At 48.2% G+C, this 25876-nt stretch overlaps 1 protein-coding gene and 4 non-coding genes across 6 annotated transcripts; 1 reads left to right on the top strand and 4 right to left on the bottom strand.

The window, feature by feature from the left end:
• Positions 1-5370: 5370 nt before the first annotated feature.
• On the bottom strand, positions 5371-5443 carry Trnar-ccu. The gene has a single exon. It is a non-coding gene; the product is annotated as a tRNA-Arg (tRNA).
• Positions 5444-5663: 220 nt separating this feature from the next.
• Positions 5664-5736, bottom strand: Trnar-ucg. Its single transcript has one exon. It is a non-coding gene; the product is annotated as a tRNA-Arg (tRNA).
• Positions 5737-5940: 204 nt separating this feature from the next.
• Positions 5941-6013, top strand: Trnar-ucg. The gene has a single exon. It is a non-coding gene; the product is annotated as a tRNA-Arg (tRNA).
• A 970-nt stretch (positions 6014-6983) lies between these two features.
• On the bottom strand, positions 6984-7056 carry Trnar-ccu. The gene has a single exon. It is a non-coding gene; the product is annotated as a tRNA-Arg (tRNA).
• Positions 7057-12144: 5088 nt separating this feature from the next.
• Positions 12145-20713, bottom strand: Ict1 (immature colon carcinoma transcript 1). 2 transcript variants are annotated; one of them, XM_013508656.1, is made up of 6 exons: positions 20491-20713; positions 15431-15467; positions 13705-13764; positions 13119-13201; positions 12856-13025; positions 12145-12461 (listed from the first exon to the last, which is right to left on the bottom strand). In XM_013508656.1, the coding sequence occupies exons 1-6, from the start codon at positions 20674-20676 to the stop codon at positions 12341-12343; spliced, it is 657 nt and encodes a 218-aa protein (XP_013364110.1). In that variant the 5' UTR covers positions 20677-20713; the 3' UTR covers positions 12145-12340. The 2 variants fall into 2 exon arrangements, with proteins under 2 accessions (XP_013364110.1, XP_005412324.1); XM_005412267.2 differs by having other exon boundaries at positions 12145-12466; positions 20491-20711.
• Positions 20714-25876: the final 5163 nt, after the last annotated feature.

Below are 25876 nucleotides of genomic sequence, written 5' to 3'. Positions count from 1 at the left end.
TGCAACCCATGGTGAGAATAAAGATCCTAAGGCATATATGTAGTAGTGGGGAGCCAAGGGGCCCTAAGTCCAGCCGCTGTTAGATCCTCCACATTGGACCCCACCCACGTTGAAGAGAAAAAAACCCCAACAGACCAGTTTGTTCAAATAGAAAACCTTTATCCAGCCAAGAGACCGAAATAAATAATAAGGTCAGTTCTCAGGCTTACAGGAAATCCCGTAAGTCTACAGAACGCCACTCTAAGTCAGCAAAATGCCGGTGTTATCCTGTGCTTCCTGCCAGAGGCACCAGACCCCCGCAAACTTAAAATGGTCCGTCTCCCTCGGAGGGACCCCCCTCTCCCCTGCTTAAACTCCCTTATAAAGCATATCCTCTTCGTTTGTTGGGGGCCAATGGTCTTTTTGCCCTTGGCCTGGCCCCACCCAGTCAGAAATAAACATAATGCTGTTGTTTGCTTCAGCCCTGCCTGTTCTAGTGGTCTGGGGTTACTGCTTGGGGTTTAGCCCTACAGCCATGACGATGGCTGTGCGGAACAAAGGCCTCAACCAAGGCCAAACCTGAGTTTTACTAATTCGTGAAGAAAGGAGTGGCTTGAGGATGAGCGACTGAGAATCACAGGAAGTAGGTGAGTGCTGTGAGCCGGGCTAGGTAGGAGGCCTGAAATTATCTCTGCAATAGGCAGAGAAGGATATGCAGAAAGAGTAATCTGCACAGCACAACTGAGATATCTTAATGTTTTGGTGTTGGTGCTTCAGCTCTGATGTGTCAGGAAGTCATAGCCTCTATCTCGAGAATCAATCCTAGCCGACAGCATGGAGCTTTGGCTCTTCATCCCGCCTCATCTAGGGTCACATGTGGGAACAACGGGGGATCCAGGCAAACACTGCCTGCTGTCTTCAAAGACTACCTCCAGCACCTCGGCTGGACCAACGTGCATTGCTTAAAGCCAACCGAAGGGATGAGGAAAAGTCCCAGCCAGCTCTGTACATATCACTACACGGAAATAGGGTCAGGTTTGGCCAAAATGGAGACAACTGTCCCTCCTTCAAGGAGAGTTGCCCAGGTGGTCCTCCACAGCAACTTACAGAGTTTAGTGAAAACAGAAATAGCATCAACAGAAACAAACAGCCAGTTGTGTTTGCCTGTAATCCCAGTACTTGGGAGGCCGAGGCAGGAGGATGAGCACAAGTTCAAAATAGTTCAAGATCAGCCTGGGCCATACAGTGAGACCTTGTCTCAAAAAACTAAAAACACAAAATAACACAAGTAAACATAACTGAAGATTGAATCAGTAAAGACCTCTATATGAAGTACAATTTAAACTGGACAGTCCCAAATCAGTATAAGCTGATCATCTTTGGCTTGGTTGGATATACTAGGGGTGCTAACTTACTATACTATAAACAGTAATTGAAGGAAAATACAAGCATTTATCAGGCTTTTGAACAACTGTATTTCAAGATAAATAGCACAACTTGAAAAGGGAAATTCTTTACGAAGTATTCCAATAACTGAAAAAATTACGTTAAAAAAAATCACTATTTTGAAAACTAGATTCCAGTTTAGAGGAAATATCTATGAGGAACAGGTTAAATGACACCATGAAGAAAGAAGCAGATAAATCTACAATGTGGGATATGCTACAGGAAAACTACCTCATTTTCAATAAGTTAATGGTGCTGGGAAGGGAAGGCAGCATGAGCTTAATAGAGGTAGAAGAGACTCAGTATCAAAAGGCTGCATGTTGTCCTGATTTGGACTTGGATTTATACCAGTTAGCTGAGAAGCGAGCCTTGGGACAGTGTATGGGTTGTCCTTCCTCTGGTGCCATTCTGTGTAGATCTTGGTAATTTCCCCTTCAAACCATTCCATTTCCCCGTAAGTGGTCTCCCGGCCTCTACTCTCACTCATCCGCAATCCATTATTCAGGCTGTGGCCAGAGGAGCCTGGGCCATACAGTGATAATGCTTTCAGAAAGCATAATGATTATTCTACTGCCCTGCCTTCCCACCATCCACCTCTCAGTGAGGTTCTCACCCCACTGACAGTCACAGTGGAATTGCTAACCATACCTCCTACTCCACCCTTACCAGCAGGCATTTGCAATTCCTATTCCCACTAGAACTCAGAAAGACCTGGAAGATTCTAGAACAGTGATGGCAAACCATTTCAGAAACCGAGTGCCCAAACTGCAATCCAAAAGCCACTTATTTATCAAAAAGTGGGCTGTAATCCCAGCCCTTGGGAGGCTGAAGCGGGAGGATTGTTGCGAGTTCAAGGCCAGCCTGGGCTACAAAGTGATCTCAAGGCCAGTCTGAACTGCATAGTGAGACCCTGTCTCAAAAAGACAAAAAGACACCCCCCCCAAAAAAAATGCCAACACGGCAATGAAACCCAAATACTGGGGTTTTAATTTATTTTTGTTAAATATTTATTTATTTATTTATTATGTCTTTCTGAGACAGGGTCTCACTATGCAGTTCAGCCTGGCCTTAAGCTCACTTCGTGGACCAGGCTGGTCTCAGATTTACAACAATCCTCCTGCCTCAGCCTCCTGAGTGCTAGGATTACAGGAGGTCGCCACCATGCCTGGCCCTGAGGTTTTAGTTTAGAAAAAACAACTGTTATCTGGTGCTTGGCTGCTGGGATGCTGTGGCTTGCTTGAGGACAGAGAGGGCTCTGCATGCCCACTGTGGCACGCATATCACAGGCATGTCATCACTGCTCTAGAACATTCTTTGTGGAGTGCCAGTATTAACAGTCACTTCCTCATGTGCTCAAGTTCATTTGTTTGCCAATGACCAAATCAAAGGAGGCCACTTATGTTGATAAAAAGGAAAATGAAGTCATTCAAAGCTAACTCTGATGGAGGGGTCTATTTGCCACCCTCTCACCTTATACAGGTGGGCAAAGGTCTTAGAGTGAGGAGGAGGCTGAGGGGAGCACAGGGAAACACAGATCTCCACACCTGCTCCATCGTCTCCAGCACCTTCAGTTCATGTTCCCTTTCTTCTTGAAAGGAAACCTGGCTCCTGCCTACCAGGGCCAGCATCTGCGTGTTCTGTCACTGCTTGGGCTGAGGAGAGGAGAGAGTGTTGGTTATGTGCTTGGCAGGAGAAAGTCTGGAGAAGTTGCTTATTGCTGGAAGAAAAAAAAAAAATCTGACTTTGCTTTTTTTTGGTCCTTTTGAGACAGGGTCTCGCTATGCAGTTCAGGCTGGCCTTGAGCTCACTTTGTAGATCAGGCCATCCTCAAACTCACAACAATCCTCCTGCCTCAGCCTCCCGAGTGCTGGGATTACAGGCGTGCGCCACCACGCCCGGCTAAACTCTGACTTTTCAAGTTCCATTTTCAGACACGAGTTACCACCGCGCTGTACTCGAGTCATATTCACGTTCCCCAATATCTAACCCTGTGCTTGGCATTTAGAAGCCTTCGTAAATATTTATCATGAGTGGAAGAGAAGAAATGTAATATGTGAACCGTTAGGGAATCAAACATAAACCTTCAATAACAGGACAGACAGCAGTTTAGTGCATGATGATGCGGGGATGGGGAGTAGCTCAGTACTCCAACATGTGCTTCAAATTTGTGAAGCCCTGGGTTTGATCCTCAGCACTACCTATTCCACCCTTACCAGCAGGCATTTGCAATTCCACTGGAACATCAGAAAGACCTGGAAGATTCTAGAACAGTGATGGCGAACCTTTTTAGAGACTGAGTGCTTACCCTATAAAGTCCTAATTGCTTTACACAGATATTTCTCATTTACCCCTCACCATAAACCTATGAGGCAGGTGGGGGTATCCACGGCTCAGCAGGTCTTCTGAGGGCGACAGGATTGTCAATCACGCTTTGCTGTCGTCAGCTCGGAAGCTTCTTCTTTTTATGTGGCTGGCTCCTCTCCATAGGGCCAGACCTAATGTCCCTTCTCTGACTATGAAATTAATAGGCTCCCATTACCTCTATACTTGATTTTTTAAATTAGTTTTCTCGTTTACTGGCCTGTCTTACTGAAATGTGGGTTCCCTTGGCGCAGGCCTGGAGGAGAGTTTGGAGAACTGCACCTGAACCTCAGCAATGACCCAGTGACTCCTGTGGTCCAGGCTAGCGACATGCTGCCGCCCCCGAGTGGCCAGGCTGAGATGCCACCGCTCGCTTACAGGCAGCATCCGTCCGAACTGGCGACTGTGCTGGAGAGAATTGTGTCCAGCCCCGGGGAAGCGAGAGGCGTCCGCTTTCTAGTTTGTTCCATTGTTTCTTTTACAAAAGTACAAGGAACACTCGGTTTTAAAGTGTTTTGAATGCCGGGCGTGGTGGCGCACGCTTCCCTGTAATCCCAGCACTCGGGAGGCTGAGGCAAGAGAATCGTTGCGACTTCGAGACCAGCCTGGGCTACAAAGTGAGCTCAAGGCATGTCTAGACCTTGTCTCAAAAAGAGAGAAAAAAAAAAAAAGTGTTTTGAATCAAGGTCTTGGGAGAATCTGATGAAACAATGCCATCTTTCTCCAAATATTTCACACGATGAGAAGAATCCATTCCCCAAAGCCCACTTACAGCTCCACAGAAGGTAAAATCCTCAATTAAAAAAAAATTTATGTATATATTTATATATATATCCTCAATTGAGTTAAAATCCTCAATTTAAAAAATTTTATATATATTTATATATATAGTTAAAATCCTCAATTAAAAAATTTATATATATATATATTTATATATATCCAGAAGAGGACATTTTAAAAAAGGAAACATTTTTACTAGAGGATAATATGTACACATAGACGGGAAAGTGAGAAGATCACAAGTGTTCATCTCTCTGGATTTTCCCAAGGACAGCACACGGGTTCAGGTAAAAACCAGACCGTTGCCAGCCCCTAGAATCCACACTTCTGAAGCTACATCCCACCTAGAGTTAACACTATTCTGCTTCTAGCAGCACAGGTTCGTTTTGTGTGTTTCTTTGACCTTTTCTTCCTTCTCTTCCATCAGCCACCTTCCTACCTACCACACAGGGCTGCTGTGTATAGATATGAAAGCTTCCTGGAAACTCTGAAGGCCAGAGGAGCTTCAAGGGGTGTGCCTGGTGTCCTCCCTTGGATCCCCAGACCTGCTCTCTGACCCTCTCCTGCTCCTCTGCGCTGATGGAGGAGCTGACTGGTGTTCTTCCTCCTGTTTGAAGTTATAGTGATGGACACACATAACACACATTTTGCAGAACCATTTTGGGAGGGAACTGTTGGTATCAGCTCAGGCAACAAAATATGGGGCCTCATGTGTCTGTCTCCTGAGCCATAAAGCAAGACCCTGTCTTAAAAAAAAAAAAGAAAGAAATGAAAAAAACAACCACGGAAAAGTTACTATTAGCTCACCCCAGATGGGACTCGAACCCACAATCCCTGGCTTAGGAGGCCAGTGCCTTATCCATTAGGCCACTGGGGCTTGACGAAAACGCGGCTGGATCACATGCCTCTTAGACTGTGACGCCGTGGGCTGCGTAATGACGTCACATACGGAAGGCTCTAGACCTAAAACCCTCTCCGACTTTACACCGCCAGCTTTTCAGGGTGGAGATCCACAGGGGTCTGCTGGCCTTTCTACATCTAAAACAAGGGAAGAGGTTGCCATCCGGTGTGGGCCAATCATCGGGATTAAAACATTTCGACCACGAAGGGACTCGAACCCTCAATCTTCTGATCCGAAGTCAGACGCCTTATCCATTAGGCCACGCGGTCTCCTTAAGGATCTGTTTAGGAAGGATACATATTTGATGACGAGAAGGGCTAGCTTACTGGCGGCTCCGCAGTGCCGGTGACTTCCGGCAGCGACAGCGTCAGCTCCAGCCTGCGCAACCCAAGTCGACACTGCACAAGCAGGAGGGTGGAGGGCGACACCTGGATCGAACTCCACAACCCTGCCCCCATTTCTGCAAGTAGCTTGACCGCGTGGCCTAATGGATAAGGCGTCTGACTTCGGATCAGAAGATTGAGGGTTCGAGTCCCTTCGCGGTCAAATATATTCTTTACCCCTAGATGCGCCACCGCCCTACACGGTCGTGGCGCTTTCTCTTACCCGTATTGCATCGCCCTTTAACTAGGATCGCAGCACGTATCCCGCCCCAACGCGGAGGCTCTTCGCCTAGTCGTCCAGAAACGCAACGCAGCGCTCGCCCGACCCTTCGGTTGGTCCTGGCTCCAGGAGAGCAGCGACTGCGGGGAGGCTTTGGCCACGTGCCCTGGTGCGCGCTATCACCCGCCACTTGAAAGTAGCTTATTATCGCACCCCAGTGGCCTAGTGGGAAAGGCACTGGCCTCGTAAACAAGGCCGAAACTGGGGGCTGGGGATTTAGCTCAGTGGCAAAGCGCCTGCCTGGCAAGCACAAGGTCATGAGTTCGGTTCCCGGTACCGGAGGAAAAAAAAAAAAAAAAACAAGGCCCAACTCCCATGGTGCGCTGTCTCCCTTTTGCTTAAAAGAATGGGGGTTTTCTTTTTTTTTGGTCTTTTTGAGACAGGGTCTGGCTTTGAGCTCACTTTGTAGCCCAGGCTGGCCTCGAACTCGCAACGATCCTTCTGCCTCAGCCTCGCGAGGGCTGGGATTAGCGCAGAGGCAGTGTGCCACCACGCCCGGCTCCGAGTGTCTTTTATCCCTGGAACCAGGTCTCGGGCCCCGGGCCCGGGGGCTCCCTCGCCAACCGCAGCCCGCAGCTAGGGCGTCCTGGGAACTCTGTGCTCAAGAGATTCCACTCAAGTCGTGACCCTAGGAGCTGGGCAAAAATGGTGGGGGCCGGCACAGGCGAAAGCTGGTCGACCACACTTTGTCCTTTACGAGGGGTTTTCCCAGGCGAGATGCTACAAACCCCCGACCCCATTCCCAGAGAGCTCCCCTAACGGTATCCCCCATTGTGCATCGTGAGTGGAGCGGGAGCCCAGGTTCAACTCTAGAGCTCCAAGGTGAGGGAGGTAACCTAAAAAATGGACCCTGTACCCCAGGTGGGACTCGAACCCACAATCCCTGGCTTAGGAGGCCAGTGCCTTATCCATTAGGCCACTGGGGCCTGCGACAAAATAGCCTTACCTTTTTTCTTTTAATGGATGCTGAGGCCCAGTCTCAGACGCTCGGCCCGAAGCGTGCGTTCCTGGGCGTTGTGTCAGGCGCCACAGGGCTGAGCTGGCGGGCGAGGAACCGACCACGCGCCCCCGTCAGCGCCAGCTCCCGCCCGGCCCGCGCACCCTGGAGCCGCGGACCCCTGGAGGACGCCTGGACCCGCACCACAGACGCTGAGCACCGGGATTCGCAGGAGCTTTCTGCCCACCGTTCTGGGGCCTTCTGTCCACCTCCAAGAACCAAGGACACTCAAGAATTTTAGGAAAAAATAGTGCAGAAAGTGAAAGAGAACGGATAAATAGCAACCAAGAACACTGTAGCACAGAAAATCGTTCACATCATAAGAAAATGCACAAATCCAGCCATAATAATAACAAACACATACATTTCACTCTAATATTTCTTTCCTTTAAAATTTAGAGTTTGCAGGGTATGGCGACGCACACCTGTAATCCCAGCACTCCAGAGGCTGAGGCAGGAGGACTGCTGTAAGTCCCAGGTCAGCCTGGGCTAAAAAATGAGTTTCAGGCCAGCCTGAACTGCAAAGGGAAGCCCTCTACAAAAAAAAAAAAGATCAATGCTCCCATATCATAGGCATGTAATACTTATTATGTGTTCTTTTTCGTATTTTATAAAAATAAACACATTTTTAAAAAGGATTAGACGTTTAAACTACGTTATTAAACTCCGCATACATCTGAAAGATGTAAAAACATAAGCCACAGCCAAGGACATCGTTCAGTTTCCGCTGTGCCTGATTTGAGACCTCGCAGGGTAAAGGGGACGCAGGGACATTCTTCTTTGCTTCTGTCTGCACAAGTGGTCTTCCCGCCCCCCATGGCAGCAAGAACGGAGGATGAAGCTCGCGTGGATGTAGGATGTAGCTCCGGCCTCTTGCCTTTCCGATGGCCTCCTTTAAGTTAGTGGCTATCGGAACGCAACACGCAGGCAGTAAGTGCAGGTCTCAAGGTGGCAGCGATGAGCTTGTCTACGTGTACCAGCGCGGACACTGCCACTTCCCTCAAACGCAGAGCATCGCGCTGCGGAGGCTCCGACCTCGCCGAGTCGCTGGCCACCTCTGCATGCAGACCAGTCGCTTCCGGACTTCCATCACCGGAAGTGCTTTGTCTGATTCTAACGAAGTGGAATCATGATCTTTTGTAGAGTCTGCCTTCTTTCACTCAGCATCGTGTCTTTGAGATCCCCCGTGTTCATTCTTTTGCCCTTTTTATTTTGTTTTTCTTTTTGGTATCGGGAATCGAACTCTGGACCTTGCGTTTGCCAAGCAGGTACTTATGCCACTGAGCTAAATCCCTGGCCCTCTTTTGCCTTTTTTATAGGGTCGGCTCCCGACCCGGCCCTTTCTTTTCTCTTTATCTCCCTGTGTACCTGGGTGCTTTCCCAGTGCCTTCATTTCCCACCAGTACCTTCCAAGAGGCTCCCAGGTCAGCCTTGTGCTCCAGGGCCAATCCCCAGGCACTGTTCCTCTGCTTTCCCTCACGCTGCCTGCTCCATGCTCCTAACCTTTCCCAAGACTAGTCCTGGCTGGTGTCTTGGTGGTAGGTGGATCTCCCAGCGTAGAGCTCCAGGTTGCTTCTCTTTCCAGGGCTCTTTTCCGTTCTGGGCCTGAAGGGGGAAATGAGAATTTTAAATAAAAGTCTGCCCAGGATGCCTGCCAAAAGCAAGTGGACGTGTCCTGCAGGCAAAACATTTCTTCCTTTGTGTAACCCTGTCTCTATTGCCTTTGTATAACTGATGGCCTTGCAATATAACTTGGGATGTTCAAGCTCCTTCAGCAACCTGATGTCACCCAACCCTCCAATCATATCCACTAAATCTGCCTATGTATCTCCCTGCTCACTTTCCCTTTAAAAGCCCAGAAACCCAACAGGTCAGGGGGTTCTGACTCTTTGGGAGATGTTGGGAGCTGCTGGAGTCTGTTATTGGTCAGATGTGTGAGGGTAGGACAGAGCCAGAGTGCCTCAAGCAGTCAAGCTACCTCATTATTGAAAAAGGCATCCTACCTGGACAATTACAGTCATTAGTTGCTAGGCAACATTACCTTTCCTGATACTAACTTTGCAAGAGTATAAAATAAACGCCCCTCCTTTGGAAGTCAGTCCCCTTCCCATCAGGTAAGAGGTAACTTCACTCAACCCAGCTCTTTTCTCTTGTCTTTATTTTTCTCATACCCACTGCCATTTCTCTCCAGGATATAGTGAGAGACCAACGAGGTTCCCTACAGGGAGAGATCCTAGTCAGAAGCCACTGGTGTAACAAACTGCTTCCTAACCTTCTTGGCGTTGCTTCTTCCCATATTTGGTCTGTTTTCTGTAACAGGTCTAGCACTTCTCTCCAGGCCGGCACAGTAAACTCCTGCAGACAGCCAGCCCCAAGCCTGCCACTCCTTGGTGACTTTGCCCAGCATCCTCCAGTCACACACAGGCAAACTGTCCTACCCTCTAATCCTTCAGTAGCTTGAATTTTCTCCCATTTCCGGTTGCCACTGTCCCTGTTCCAGGATTGGTCCCTTCCTGCTCATGCAGGTCAGTCGGCCAACCCTTATCCTCTTCCCTGTGGTCTTTCCTCATCCTGTCATGAGGTCAGTCATCTCCTGACAGCCTCTGTGAGAGCAAAATCTTAATGTCTTGGTGTGGTGGCACACCTCTATAATCCCAGCACTTGGGAGGCTGAGGCAGGAGGATCCCTGTGAGTTCAAGGCCAGCCTGAACTATATGGCTAAACCTTTCCTCACTCCCCACCTCAAATGTCTTGGCTCTTGCATTTAAATCTGGCTCCTCCAGAGATGGAGTGGCCTAGTACCAGCCACAGGAAAGCCTAGGAGTTGTCCCAACTGTCCCAGCCTTGCCCTTGGCCCCTCTGGTGGCTCCAAGTGACACATCTTTGTCTCACTAGGCTGGCCATTTCCTCCTCTACCTGGGACCCATTTGAAGAACCTCAAGTACATCTCCGACCCTCCATCCGGAGCTAGCCATTCCTTTGCCTCGCAGTCTTATATCACTTACTACACTTTAGGTCATGGTCCTTTAACAGGAATCTTGTTTTTCTTCTCAGCTTTTATCATCATCTGATGGAATGTCAGTTCTCCGCCAGAATGGGCTTGGTCTAGCTCAGTAGTGGATTCCTCACTTCATTACCCAGTGAGTGTGCCTGAATTACTGAATGAACCAATGCATGCTGCATGCCCTGCCTCTGAGCTGCAGCCTTCTCCTAGACTGAGCCCTTGGAGACCAGGAGCCTGTATTCCACACCTTCTGTTTTGCCAAAGTCACTCATAAATGTCTTTCTCTCCTTTTCTGGACTCCATTGTACATACTACTACAGGGTAGATACAACTATATTTCATTATCTGGCATTTGGACACCACCATGCAGTAATTATCAAATGAAAGAAACAGATAAAAATAATGTAGAACATTCTAAGAAGTTCATATATACTCGTAATTTACTAATGTTATGTCAGCCTGGGTACTTGTCCCCTCACCCAGAGGATTACAAAATTGCTTCCTGAGCTGGACATGCAGGTGCATGTCTGGAACCCCAGCACTCTGGGAGGTTGAAACAGGATTATAAGTTTGAGCCCAGCTTGGGCAAATCAGTGACTTGAGACCGTGATAGTTCGCTGCTGTCAGTTTGAGTAAGAAATGCCCTTACTGAACACAGAAGAACCACTCTGGGTGAATGGCACCATCCAATAGGCTTAGAGCCTGCAGAAAATGAAAAGAGGAATGAAGAAGGAAGGCTCGTTTCTGTTTCCTTGGAGGAGCTCCAGTCTTCACCTTCACCTTAGATGTCATCTCCTGGCTTCCAGTGCAGACTTCTCAGCCTTCCAGTGCAGACCCTTTGGCCTCCTGATTCAGACTCACATGGGCCACTGCAGTGAGCTCCAGGCCTTTGGCCTTTGACTGGATTCTTAGGCTCTTCCATACCTGACTCTGCAGGCGGCCATTGTAAGCCTACCTTGCAGATCCTTACATATTTATACTATGTATACTGTACATTAGCACTGATACAGAGACCCTGTCTCCAAAAAACGGGGAGGGGCTGGGGATGTAGTGCATCGTAAAGGAATCCTGGGTTCAATCCTCAGTATCAAGAAACAAAACCACCACAAAACCCTCTATCAGTTCACTCTTCCTACCTTTAAGGCCCACTGCCCAGTGCACTCCTCACACACTTCTTCCCACTCAAATCCTCAACAGCTCCCCGTTATCTACATTTTGTGAAATCTAAACCCCATACTTCCTAAGGCCTGTCTACTTCCCACAAGCCTCCTGCCATTCAGTGCCATTGACTTTATCACCTCCCATGGCCCAGCCTCTACATTCACTGATTAAAATCTCTTACCTTAATAAAAGAAGAAACCCCATACCTTTTCCAAGGTTTATGGTTTGTATCTAGATGTCCCCACAAAGCCTCATGTAGTCACAGGTGGGGCTTTTCAGAGGTGGCTGGATCTAGGGTGTGTGATGCTGGGATGAAGGGTGCGATTATTAAATTAGTCCACTGATTGGCTGAGCACAGTTCTGGCTGTGGATAATGGAAGGTCCTCCCTGGGTGTGGGTGGCACCATCCAAAAGGTGGGTGGTTTGGAAGAGATGAAAGGGAGAGGCGGGCTGCTGCTTTGCTACTTCACTGCTTTGCAGCCTTCTGCCTGCCATGGGCTGTTTCTCCTCTGTGATGCCCCTCTGCCATGCCTCCCCGCGTTGGAGCCAGTCAACTATGGACTGAAACTTCTGCAAACTGTGAGTCACAATAAATCTCTCCTTCTTTGACTCTGGGTGTTGGGTATTTTGTCTCAGTAATGAGAAAAGTAACTAAGACAAAGGCCCAGCTCAAATGCATGTTTACCTGTCTCAGCTCACCCACCTGCCTGTGTGCATCTGAGTGCAGACCCAGGTCCCCCTGTCCTCTGCCTACTGTGACACAGTGAGCACTGGGGCAGTAGTTGTGAGGCAGATTTCCACTGAGAAAAGACAGCAGCTTTGTTCTGAGGCATTCTGAATGAAAAGCAAGAGTCCATTTGCTTAGAAGTTTATTGCAGGTAACAAGACCTTCAGTGGTAACTTGGATTGGACAATATGATGATCATCTATGAAGACCTGCAACCCTCATTCCAAATGAACATTTCTGTGAGGGTTCCAATGTTACAGACAAGGATAAACAGCAAAAATAGAAATGAAAAAGAGATCTCCTCATGGTGCTGTTTCTGCTTCAGCTGTCCCTGAGGTTCTTGCTGGCTGCAGGAGGTGATTTCAGTCCATATCCACCCTCCTGCTTGTTTTTATGGCAGAATTTATTTTCTTCTGCCTCAGCCTTTCCCGATTCATGTTTTCTATCCTGAAAGCAGAAAGGCTGCGATGAGACCCAGATCCAAATGAGTGTGTTTCAAAGTGGTGAGAGCAGGAAGCAGCGCGGGAAACTGACAGCCCAGACAGCAGGTGCCAGATGAGCTCCTCTGTCGGAGTAGGGTGCCTGCTTTCCCGCAGCTCTCCTGCCTGCCTTTGGGGCGCTCTTGGGCTCTCTCCCGCCTCCTTTCTCACCTGTGCGGATCACCGCTGCCTGGATTGGTTTCCGGCAGCCCAGGGCATTTTCTCCTACCTGATTCTCTCTCTCTTTTTTTTTTTTTGGTTTTGGTTTTTTTCTCCGGTACCGGGAACTGAACTCGCGACCTTGCGCTTGCCAGGCAGGCGCTTTTGCCGCTGAGCTAAATCCCCAGCCCCTCCTACCTGATTCTCTTTAGCCGAGCATCTTCTTTGGTTGGCTCCTTGGGCAGCTGACTGGCCTCGGCGATTATGTCCCGGATTTTCTGTAGGCAATCTGCCAGATTCCGGAACTGATAGCGGCTGCTTTCAGAAGTAAGAATCAACTCTCCTGACTTGTTGATCTTATTCTTATGCTGCAGAGAACAAAGGAAAAACTAGGATCCCACAAATAAAGGTTTAAAAGCCCCAGAGGGATTTGTAGGGAAAGAAAGGAGGCGGGTGGTTACCGTGAGGGCAATCTTCTGCCGCACGGGCTCTGCAATCCAGTCCGCGGTTGCCAAATGGAACCTGACTTCAGCCTTCGAATTTACTGAATGGAGGAAGAAAGCACAGGTCACTGAGGCTCTCAGCAAGCTGCCGCACCCAGGGGGCCAGTGACCGCCCTGAAACACAGGGAGGCCAGATACCTCGCCACGGGTGTTCCAACCATAGAGCTGCAAAGACAATGAGACTCTATGGGACAAGGAGAGATTGCGGGTAACCAAATGTCCAGTGCTTCCCTTACAGCTTTACTAAGTTCTAAGAAGAATATGGGGAATGAGTTTGATGAGAATGAAGGAAATCTGTTCCTGGAGCGGGATACTGGCTCACACTGTGAATTCTCTTTGTTTAGCCTCACAAGCCAGTTCTAACCTTAGTAACCCACAGCCGAGAGCCTGACAATCAGACCACATTAGGGAGGATAAAGAGGGTTATTATAAGCTGCGGGTATTTAATCTGCTGCTGAAAAACCCCTTTATTCTCCCAGCTAAGTTTTCTTTTTTTTTCTTTTTGCCCAGCTAAGTTTTAAAGCAAAAGAAAATAGCAAGGTACCTTTGTTAACATTCTGCCCCCCAGGACCACTACTCCGACAATAAGAAATTGTCAAGCGATCTGTAAAACAGAAGAACACACAGACACACACAAATGATTACGCTACAGCCACATGTGCAAACTCCTAAATCACCACCACCATCACTATCCCTGTTACACATCTCTTTCAATCACACACACACACACACACACACACACGTGCACACAATGCAACATTCAGAGCTGTAACCCTGGAGATTATTTACAGATGTCAAAAGTGAAGTCAGAGCAAAGGGACTTTCCCAAAGGGACTTTCTCCCTGACAGCAGAGGAAGCAAAATCATGACACGGTTGTTTGTTTCTAGCCTTGCACATTCTTTCTGCCCAAGCTTTGTGCAGTTTGTTATAAAGCAAGGACTCTGCTAAAAGCTCAAGCTAAGCGACAAACTCTGCTTAATGTACTTCACAGTGTGGTAGATGAGGAACTCCCATGGACTGGAAGCTCCAGCAGGGCAGGACTGTGTCTGATTCATTGCTGCGGGGGAGCTACTCAAGGCCGCTACTCACTCAGTTTCTGCATATGTCCTCAGCAAGGCTGGCAGAAATATTCTCTGCTTCCAGTTCGGAGGTGATATGGAGCTTGCCGCCTCCTCCTCCACACTCAACTTTGGGGCAGACCAGCAACCTACAGAACTACTTTACTTCAGCACAACGTCAGCTCTGTAGCCACAGGGCGTCCTCTCCATTGCAGGCTCTCTCCTTTTTTAAAATCTGTTTTATTATTATTATTATTATTATTATTATTATTATTATTATTATTATTTGCAGTACTTGGGGTTGAACCCAGGGGGTTCACACTGAGTTACAACCCCAGTACATTTTAAATTTTTAATTTTGAGACAGTGTTTCCCTAAGCTATCAAGCTAGGCTCAGACTTATGATCCTCTGGTCTCAGGCTCCCAAGTGTTGGGATTACAGATGTGTACCACTGCACCTGGCTATCTCTGGCCCCTCTGCTTCTCTGTCATGCTGAGCATTGGATATGGGCAGCGGAAGCCTTTAGCTATTTTCCCTTTCACAGTCCATGAGATTTATAAACTCTCTGAGTCTAAAAAGGGCTCACTGTTTCTTTCCGGGCCATACCTGTTAGACCTTATGATGCTTGACAGGTACAGAATTCTAAAGTTATACAAATGGTTCACATGGAGAAGTGTCCCACTCATGTTCCCAGCCACCAAGTTTGTCTTTTCCCCAAGGCAGTCATTATCCAGGTTTTTATACATCTTTTCAAATATAGATACAGATATACATATATTGACATAGATATACAGATAGATTTCCGATACACGAAGGACACACAAATAGTGGTTGATATACTCTTCTGTACACCTCTTTTTTCCCATAACAATATATCTATTGTAAAGACTGTTACAAACATGTCCGCTCTCCATTTGTGTGGCACATTTTGTAATATTCTGTGAGTACTGCGCTTTTATTTAGTATTCTAAACAATGCTGCAACAACTGCACTTTTGCACATCCAGAGATGGTTTCTTTATTTTAATTGGTCTGAAGAAATATGGAAGGAATATTTGAGGGGCAGAGGAGAAGACTGGTTTTCTTTTTTTCTTTTGGGTGGTGGTGCTGGGGACAGAACCCAGGGTCCCATGCCTCTAGGCAAGTGCTCCATCACTGAGCTACACCCCCAGCCAGAAATAACTGATTTTTAATAAAATAAAATCACTTACCTATAGGGATGTCATTGCTGGCCTGTTTTGCACCATCCTGTAATGTAATGCACACAGCATCAAATAAAGTATTAGCTGCTGGGTGACTCCTAACTGGTCCAGAGCAACAAAAGATAAATGGTGCAAAACCACAATGCGAACATAATACATTTCTGCTTTCAGGTCCCTAGCAAAATCATCATCACATCAGCATGACAAAAGAACATGCCCAGTCAGGCGTGGTGGTGCACACCTGTAATCCTAGCACTCAGGAAGTTGAGGCAGGAGGATCATTGCAAGTTCAAGGCCAGCATGGACTACAAAGTGAGCTCAGGGCCAGCCTGAACTGCATACCGAGACCCTGTCTCAAAAAGACAAAAACAAACAAAAAAAACCCAAACATGCCCAGTCTCCAGAGACACTGTCACAGAAACTCTCCTCTGGGACAACAGAACCAGTGTCTCCAGTTGTCCCCCGCCCCCCCCCCAGCCTTGGCTAACGTTGGGTACCATCAGAGGCTTGGATCCCTGAGAGGATCAGGGGAGCCACAGCACAAGGGGTTTGGGAGACTCCAAAAGCAATACCTTCTGCCAACCTGCAGCAGTGAGTCTGCTTGCTGGGCCACTGCATTCTTGCAGGGCCGCAGGAAGCTCACATGTGGACAGCCTGCCTTGAACAAGCCTGGGACATCTGCTCCAAGGGTTTGTGTCTCACTAAGCTAGTCACTCTAGGCCTTTTGACCTCTGTGTCTCTCCCAGAGCACAGGGATCTGCACCAATGCTCTTTAGCCTTAAACCCTCAGGTCCACAAACCCAGCAAACACTGACCCCTCCAGGATTTTCAGGGCCTCTATGCTCAAAGCACCTATGTCTGTACCTTCTCTGGCTATCTTCATCCTGTTTATCACAGAAATTTTTTTTTTTTTTTGCTCTTTTTGAGACAGAGTCTTGCTATGCAGTTCAGGCTGGCCTTGAGCTCACTTTGTAGCCCAGGCTGGTCTCGAACTCGCAACGATCCTCCTGCCTCAGCCTCCCGAGTGCTGTGATTATAGGTGTGTGCCACCATGCCTGGCTATCACAGGATTATTTTGAGGTGGAATCCTCACCCTGTGCATCTCTCTGCAGCTCTGAGGCCCACAGGCCACGCCCTCTTTCCTGAAGCTTGCTCTTCCCCTTCCTCCTGAGTGGCCCTCTCCAGATTTTCCTCTTGCCTCCCTAGGCCTCTTTCTCACTTCCTTTTGCCAGTTCTCTGAAACTTTTATTTTTACTTATATTTTCTGGTGCTAGGGATTGAACACAGGGCCTCATGGATGCTAAGGACACGCACAAACACTGAGCTACATCTCCAGCCCTCTCTGCAACCTTTAAACACTGATGGGCTCCTGAACTCCTTCCTCTTCTCTCTTTCCTCTTTCCCTAGAACGCTGTCTGTGCTGATGACTCCTTACCCTCTGGCTCAAGCTCAAACTTCTTTCCTCAACTCGTCCCATATACCCACAGTTGCTACCTGATGTCACTCTTCAGAGGTGTAATGAATGCCTTGAACTTCAGGTTCCTCAAAGGGAATCCCCTTACTAGCAATCTGAAGTAGGCCCACGTATTCACTAGCACAGTATCCTGGTCAATTCATCACATGAAAACCAAGAACCTGAATAGGAGCTTTAAAAATCAGGGATTTGAAAGTTAAGCTATTTGTCTAGCTTCCTCATGCTCAGAACAACTGCCACCTCCAGCTGTGGTGCCAAGGAAGTTTCAACAGAACCAGACTTTCAGTATTTTTCTGGGTCCACTGATGGACGAAAGCCTGGCTTAATCTCAGGTAGGGCAGAAGAAATAAATGTAGGTAAAAAAGGAGCTGGGGAAACTCAATTTTTTGTCTCCCTTATTACCTTAAAACTCTGGGCCAGATCCCTCCTGGGATCTGCACACAGCCATGCTAATCACTTAAGGAGTATCTGTATGGCAAGGTTTATTAGTTCTAAATTTACCTAGTCTATGCCATGCCCCTTCAAGACTAAGCACACCAAGAGAAGAGTGACTACAGTAATCTTCAGTTTGTAGGGAACACTCAATTGCCATCTTTCCATGTCCAGTTCCAGGGTTTCTGCAGGGATGCTTAGAAGTTTCCAAATCTATAATTACCTTGAATTTCAAGAAAAGCAGAGCTTTGCAGACCATATCATAGTGAGATCACCTCCCAAGCAGGAGCAATTTCCTATGTACAAGGATTCCTCCACTTATAAAACCACAGCTAAGATAGTGACTGACCAGACCTTTAGTTAATCCATAAAAGCTGGCCTGTGCTTTTGTACGTGAGCCAGTCTGTCCCACTGCATCTGGGTGTGCTCCCTCCCATTACTCAAACTGGAGTCCTTTTCCTGTTCTCCCTTTCTTTTTAACTCTGCCTCATCAATCTGCCTATGCCACAGTTGCAAGTCCTGAAATCCTTTCTTGCCCTAAGTCAAGAAACTACTCAGTGGACCAAGTCGAGGTCCCCATCTCCTCTTTGAAACTTAGTGACTTAGCAAGACCTTATCTCAAAAGAAAAACATTTAAAAGGGCTGATATTGCTGGGCTTGGTGGCACACGCCTGTAATCCCAGCACTCAGGAGGCTGAGGCAGGAGGATCATTGTGAGTTTGAGGCCAGCCTGGGCTACAAAGTGAATCCAAGGCCAGCCTGAACTGCATAGTGAGACGCTGTCTCAGAAAGACAAAATATATAAATAAATAGATAAAAGGGCTGGTATGTAGTTCAGTGCAAAGGCACTGGGTTCAAACCCCTATATGGGAAAAAACAAAGAAATCCTCTTTGGGGAACTCCTTGGACTTAGCTGGTGACAAATACATATAGTCTTTTCCTAGCTTTTGTCCTACCCCTCTGATAAGCTTGTGTGCATCTGGGAAAGGACAGACTATTTGCCTTCGTTTTTCTACTTTTACGAAATTTCCCTGCACTCAGGCAAATGAACCCAGAGAGTAGGGGCCTGGTTTGAAGCCTCTGGCAGTGTCCCCAGTAAAAATATGACTTCTCAGTACTTGGTGTTTTTCCTCTTTGTTAAGTGAAAGCCCCTCCCACTAGAGTGTAAGCTCCAGGAAGCAAGGACCCCATCTGTTTTGCCATTATGGCTGTGGTATCTGCTATGCTTTAAAGCGCCTGAGAGTAGGTACACAATAACCTTTTGCTTAATGAATGAACACCACTCTCTCATTTTAATTAATGGCAATTCAATCCTTCCATTGTTCAGGAGCCCAGACTTTGCTTTTCTCTTACTCTTTTTTCATATCCAACCGTTAGCAAATCCTCCTGTAGGTTTTTCCTCAAAATATGTCTGAGACCAGACCATTTGTCAAGAACCACCCTATTTATCCTCTCTTTCCTGTATTACTGCAGTCTCCTAACTTGCTGGTCTGCACTGTTAGTCCTCCAGGCTCTGTAAGAGTGATCCTGCCAGGTGTTGTGGTTCGTATCTGTAATCTCAGCACTCTGAAGGCTGAGACAGGAGGATTACCATGAACTCAAGGCCAGCCTGGGCTACATAGTGAGTTTGAGGCCAACCTGAACTACATAAGTGAGACCCTGTCACAAACAGAGATACACACACACACACACACACACACACACACACACACACAGAATAATCCTTGTAAAAGTAGATTGCATGATTCTATTTTCTTTCTCAAATCTTCCAATAGGTCCCCATTGCAGTCGGAGGAAAAGTTAGAGGCTACTAAGCCTCTCCGTGAACACTCGTTCCTCCATCTACCTCTCTTCAGGTTCACCTCCTCTGATAGCCCGGCTCAGCCACACTAGTCCAGCATGTTACTGTCCTAAGGAGGGTGCACTTGGTGTCCTCTCTGCCTGGATGTCTGTCTCCTTAGAGTCCTCATGGCTCACTGTTTTGCTCCTTCCAGGTCTGTACTGGGATGTCACCTCTTCACTGAGGCCTTCCCAGACCACTCTACATTGCAACTCTGCACTCTGCTCCTAGCACTCCTTCCTCCTGGACTTTCCTTTCTCCAAAATACTACCTTACAAAAAAAAACAAAACAAAACAACAACAAAAAAAACTACCTTACACATTCTATATTACTTATTGTCGCCTGTCTCCTTCCAGCAGCTCCACAGCTTTAGTTTTGCTTTGGATACTCTATACAGTAGTCTAGAATGACAAACACAAACTCACTCCCAAAAGAAATTTGTCAGATGGGTGGGGTGGCCCAGGCTGTAATCCCAGCACCTGGGGGAGAGTTTGATGCAGAAAGGATCATGGGTTCTAAGCCAGCCTCGGTTACACAGAGAGGACCTTTTTTTTTCTTTTTTTTTCCCCCGTTTTTCTGCGACAAGGTCTCACTATGTAGCCAAGGCTGGCCTCGAACTCATGGCAACCTTTCTGCCTCAGCCTCCCCTGCTGGGATTACAGCTGTGCAGCACCACGCAGGGCAAGAGAACTTTTAAAAACAAAACATTATTTAAAAAAAAAAAACAACTTGTCGAATGAATGAATGAACACTGTATTCTCCTCCAGTTCTAAAGGTGCAAGGTCAATAGAACTGGGGGGGTTCTAGCCCTCTCGTTGTAGTCTGAGGCAGCGCCTGCTCCCAGTGAGCTAAGTAACTGTATCTTGAAGTAATGAACAAGAAGCCTTGTTTCTTTTTAGCTCAGCGGCACAGCGCCTGCCTGGCAAGCGCAAAGGCGTGAGTTCGATTCCCGGAACCGGAAAAAAAACCAAACAAACAAACAAAAAAGAACGTTCCAAATGCCAGGGTCTGGCCTCTACTGTCCACTTTGCAGGACCAGACCATGTTTTCCCTAGGGACGAGCATCTGCGAGGTGAGGACCAGGAAACATACGCGGAAAAGCCGCTAATATTGAAAGACGCCTATCTACCTGGTCCACCCAACGCCCGCACACGAAAAGCCACAGAGACTGTCCACATGCCTTCAATCCCAGCACTCTCCAGCGACTGCTGCCGGCGGCAGCCCTCCACGTTGCTCCACGCCCGGCCAATGGGGCCCTGGCTTCCTGACGTCACCCAGCAACGGGAGGAAACGCCCCTTCCGTCCTGCTTTTCTTGGCTCACCGGGATTTTCCAGGCGGTGTCCGAGCCCCTGGACTCGGGGTAGAGCTTGTCCAGACTGTAGATGCTGTGGAACTCGGTCCCATCTGCTTGCTTGTACAGAGCCCGGTGAGAGCAGGGTGCGGGCAGCGAAAACACCTGGGTTCCGACTCTCCTCAAGGTCCAGCGGAGGCACCAAGTGGCTGCCATGTTGGGTTTTGAGGCGGCTTCCTGTGTGCTCTTGTTCGCCCTGTCCGCAAGGTCACATCGCTCTCTGTTACTTGGTTCCGCGCGGCTTTTAGGTTCCACCTCCCGGAGCAGGTGAACAAGGCTCTTCCCTGTGGTGCTTCCGGGTTGACTGTCTCTGGGAGGCCAAGCTGGGAACCTCCAGTAAAAGGAAGCCGTGTGGCTTCAAGGCATCACTTCTCTTCCTTTCTGTCGGTTTCCTCCTGCCTGGATCTCTCAACACCCAAATCAAACACACCACTGAGGTCTTCTCTACCCAGCTTTGGTTACTTCCCACCCTCCTGCTCTGCATCCCTCGTCTTCCTTTTAATGTTTTGCTATCTTTATTTTTAAATTCATAATTTTTTTTTTTTTTAATCATTTTGAGACAGGGTTTCGCTATGCAGTTCAGGCTGGCCTTGAGCTCACTTTGTAGCCCAGGCTGGTCTCGAACTCACAATGATCTAACTGCCTCAGCCTCCCAAGTGCTGGGATTACAGGCCTGTGCCACCACGCCTGGCCACAATTTAAAAAAAAAACAACAACAACAAAAAAACAGAGCCTTGTTATGTTAAGGTAAGCCATGAATTCACTGTAACCCTGGCTAGCCTTGAACTTGCAGAGATCCTCCTGCCTCAGCCTCCCACGTGCTGTGATTACAAGGCATGTGTCACCATGCCTGCCCCGTGAATCTGATTTTTCTAATTTCATTGCCTGTCTTCCAGCTGGAATGTAAGTGTTGTAGGCAGCTAAATTAGATAGAAATATTATAGGCAGTCAGATAGGGCTAGGTCCTTGAAAGAGCCAGTTCAGAAGATGAGATGCCTTGCAAATGTGGGAGAGACACCTCCACTGTGGGCCAGACCTCAAGACAAAAGATAAAACAAATGCATCTACATACTTCCCTAAGGATAAATATCAGGGATTGATAGTCTAAATAGGTATCTATCACCCTGGGAAGCCAGGAAGAGTCACAAACTCAACCCCCTACAGGAAAGTCCCTGTTCTGTATTTATGCCTGCTTGCTAAATGGCTTGCTTCAGCATGTGATGCTGATTTAATAAAATTTACTTGAGCAATTATACTTGTGATCTTACTGGTTGATCATAGTTTTGTCCCACCTCATGCCCACCTTTCGATTTCCCGTTTCCCACCTTGGACCCACCTTGAGTCATGGATTTGCTCATAAAAATTTCTAGAAAAGGCAGGTTCCTTGGCAACCCATTTGAGACCCCCTTCTTCTGTCGAGCAGAGGCTTTCTTACCCCTAGTAAATATATTCTGCTCTTAACCTCCATTGTTCCTAAGATTCATTCTTCGGATTTAGAGAACAGGAACTCGTTCCAGATATTGTTCAGGTTGGGAGTTTCTTTCCCCTATATTATAAGCTCCAGAAAAGCACTGGCACTTGCTGTATGCCGAGCATCCAGGGTGCGGGATATCATGGGCGCTCCACCAGTACTGATCAAATGAATTCTGTGGGAATGTGTTTTGGTTTTTGGTTTTTTTCCGGTACCGGGAATTGAACTCACGACGTCACGCTTGCCAGGCAGGCGCTGTGCCGCTGAGCTAAATCCCCAGCCCCAAACTTTCACTTGGGAATGTGTTTTTGAAAGTTGAGTGCAGGTAGAGAGGTGGACAGGGCAGGTAGGGCTTCAGGTCTTCTCACAAGATGGCCTATACACACCCCTAACTCCAGCAGAAGTGTACCCATTGCAGGAGGCGAGGCAGCTCACAGAAGGAAATGTTTCAAACCTGGTCCCCCGACCCCTCTCCAGCTTACAGAGAAAACAGGACTCAATAAAGGTTAGTAATCATTAGTAGTGCTTGTGGTTTCTTAATGAAGAGTTTTATTTTTAGGAGAAGGCACAATTACCTAGAAAAATATGCCCCTGGGATATTTTAAACATCCCCTGGGGATCCTAGCTGATGAAATAGGAAATTGTCATTGAGTCAAGCTTTCCCATCTCAGCATCACTGAGAGAATAAACCATTTTATTCTCTTCGTAAACTCGAACTAGGAAGGGCTGACAATTGACATACTCCTTGTGGGCTGTAGGCTGAAAGGAGAGTCCCCTGGGTACCTCCCTGACTGACTTAGTCCCAAGATCCCAGAGGGAACAGAGACATCTCCATGGTGACTGGAATAAGCTGCTCAGAGAAGCAAAACCAGGCACTCGCTCAGGTCTAGGGCTGAGAATTGTGAGTAATAAGTCAGAGCTTTTCCATGCCATCTTTGCTCTAAGGCTGGGCTCCAGCCTGCGCCTGACCAAGAGCCACAGGAATAGGAAGCTGCAGGTTTCCACGGCCCCAAATAAACACAGCCTGCTTAGGCCATCTGGTGGCCTGGATTCTGGGCGAGATGAGGGTACAGGAAAGAATGAGACGAGCTGCCCTAGGGTGGAGACAAGAGCAGCTGGCACGCTCCTCTTACCTGCCGATGCCAGGAACCATCCAGAATCCGCCTTCTGGGAGAGAGGCCACCCGTTCCTTCAGAAAAGCAGGCGCTGAAGTGGAGGCCGGTGTTCTCCTTTCCCTCTTGGTCCTCCATAGGTTGAGCTGGAAGAGAACATTCACGGGAGAGGGAGGAAGGCGGGAAAGAAAGGATAAAGAATCAGAATCACTAAGATATTCCTGGCAGCTGAGGAGCTTGCACACAGCAAGCCCTCTCTCTGGCCTGTGTGTTGGGGTGTACCTTGTTGGGGGTGGAATTTCCCTTTCTTCCCTCAAGTGCCCTAGATCAGAGGACTTTCACAACTCAACATTCTGCAGACATGGGGACAGGTAGTAAGGCACGGTGGAATCAGTCAGACCTGAGTTTGAATATTTCTTTTTTTTTTTTTTTTTTGTGGTACCAGGAATCGAACTCATGACATTGTGCATGCCAGGCAGGTGCTGTGGGGCTGAGCTATATCCCAAGTTCTACTGAATATTTCTATGTGATCTGGAATTACAACTCTAAGTCTCCATATCCTGGTCAACAAAATAGAGATCTGATAGCTGCCTTGTGACATTCCTGAAGGTACTGAACACGGGTAAAGAACTTAGCACAGTGCAGCGACTGGCACAAAGTCAGCATGCACCAAAAATTAACTGCTATGTTACTAAGTTCCTGGAAAGAACTTTTTTTTCTTTTATAGACCTGGTGACTGTTAGCTTTTTTTCTCTGCAGCTCTGAGGTAGGAAATCCAGTCTGACCACGTAGCTTTATCCTGATCCTTTTTCCTCTTTCCATGGCATGCTCCCCGGCATGAGTGAGTTGGCAAAGCTGCCGCCTACTGCCTTTACCACCAGCTTGTCTGTCTGGTTCACTGAAAATAGCCAACCCCCGGGGGCTTTCGAGTCAATTTGCAGGGAGGGCCTGGCCAGATCTGGCTGGCCAGTTCCCCCATTGTGGTGGTTTGGTGGGTTTGGCCTTGGGAATGGAGAAGGTGTCAATTCCGGGAAGGAGAGAGCTGGAGAAACCCGGAAGGCAGCAGGGAGTATCAGTTTCTGCCAGCTAGGGCCCAGGTGGTGATCAGAAGGGAAGACGGAGCAGTTGAAAAGCCGAGGGAGAGGACAGAGAGGGCTGAGGGGGTAGCTCAGTCACACAGCACTTGCCGAGCGTGTGCAAAGCCCTGGGTTCAAGTGCCCAGCACAACAAAAACAAACAAGCAAACAAACAAATGCCAAGGGAGCAGGGAGGCTGGACAGAGGCTTCGGACAGCTTTCTTTGCTTCAGTTCTGACTGCTCTGCATGAGTGGGCAGGGAGCGGTCTATCAGCACGGGGGTCCTTTGAAAGGTCGGGTGGGTGGCTTGGCAGTGTAACAGCAGATGTCCCAAGGGGCCATACCCCGCACCTTTTCTTTGCAGTGGTGGAGATGGAGCCTGGGGCCTCATGACGCTAGGCAGGCACCGCTGAGCTGCTTCTCCAGCCTCCACGGGGCTGCCTGAATCTAAGCCCACAGGTGTGTTTCTGGGCCCCAGACATCTCAGCTTGGGTAGACTCGTCCATCCACACTGGGAAGTACAAAGCATGGGAAGCCTGTTTTGTTTTGTTTGTTTTTGTTTTTTTCCGGTACCGGGAACCGAACTCACGACCTTGTGCTTGCCAGGCAGGCGCTTTTGCCGCTGAGCTAAATCCCCAGCCCCAAGCATGGGAAGTCTGAAGAAGCACACTCATTTTACATGGAGGTAAACAGAAAACACAAGGACTTTCTCCTCTTACCTGCACTGTGAGAGCAGAGCTGGTGAAATCTTGGAGGTGGCAGGCCCCAGATGACAAGCTCATCTTCTTCCTACCCCGGGGATGTGGGTACGAGACAGGCCTCTGGGGAGGGGTGGCAGCTGTGAGGTTCTTTTAATGTATGCTGAAAAGATGGTGGGATTTCTAAAGCCCAGAGCACCAGGAGATGCCTTCTTGTCACTCTTGTGACTGTCCTCTGTCCCCAGTGGGCAGCTCCCCAAGGACTGGCCTGCTTCCTCCTCTGTGGTCCCTCAGGGCATCAGCCTCCTTTACTCTTTCTCTGTACCACTCAGCCTCCACCTGGCGGCCTGGGAAAGCTTTTGAAAGAACTGACACCTGTAAGACAGGCTCAGACACCTTGCAATCACTTTCCATTGTGCTTAGGAGGTTCAATCTCCCCTGGCCTGCAGGGCCAGCATGGGAGGCCCAGCTACTCCCTGGGCTGCACGCCCCTAACCCCTTGCTTCCCAGCTGTGATTCTCAGCTAAGTCCTCACACCAGTTTGGGTTTGGGTGCTCTTGACCAGTCTTGTTCAGTATTTCTCATCCTTCTTTTTTATTACCACTGTTACGGTTGATACACTGTGTCAACTTGGGGAGTCTAGAGGTTTGGCTAAGTGACTCAGCAGTTGTGCATACTGGGGTGAAAAGGACTTGCCCTTACCCTTCTGGGATGTCGTTCATTGTGTCAGTTTGAGAAGTTTAGAAGGTTAACTATGTGATTCAGCAGGGAGCCAGGGTGTCACTTTGTATTCATCCTGAGCCTGTGCAAGAGGAGGGCATGGAGATTATGGGAGTGCTGCCTGCCCCCTGGGTGGGGGTAGCCTGCTTACAATATAAGGGAGGGAAAGAGGCTTGCTCTTCTCTGCCACTCCTCCCTTTTGCTCTTGTTGCGTTGCTGTTCTGCTGCCATGAACTGTTGCCCTCTGCCTTGTGCCACTCTGCCTTGGAGCCAGCCAAG

This window comes from Chinchilla lanigera, unplaced genomic scaffold (assembly GCF_000276665.1).
Source record: "Chinchilla lanigera isolate Chin_1 unplaced genomic scaffold, ChiLan1.0 scaffold00152, whole genome shotgun sequence".
Classification (NCBI taxonomy): Eukaryota; Metazoa; Chordata; class Mammalia; order Rodentia; family Chinchillidae; genus Chinchilla; species Chinchilla lanigera.
The sequence above is the reverse complement of the archived record's forward strand: the minus strand, read 5'-3'. Positions and strand labels throughout refer to the sequence as shown.

What these genes read in the sequence shown, in the direction of transcription:
- Ict1 (XM_013508656.1), bottom strand. Translation starts at nt 20,676, where the DNA reads ATGGCAGCCACTTGGTGCCTCCGCTGGACCTTGAGGAGAGTCGGAACC. An exon ending in ACACCGCCTGGAAAATCCCG is followed by an intron (nt 15,468 to 20,490) that starts GTGAGCCAAGAA and finishes ATTACATTACAG; the next exon opens with GATGGTGCAAAACAGGCCAG. An exon ending in GGCAGAAGATTGCCCTCACG is followed by an intron (nt 13,026 to 13,118) that starts GTAACCACCCGC and finishes TGTTCTCTGCAG; the next exon opens with CATAAGAATAAGATCAACAA.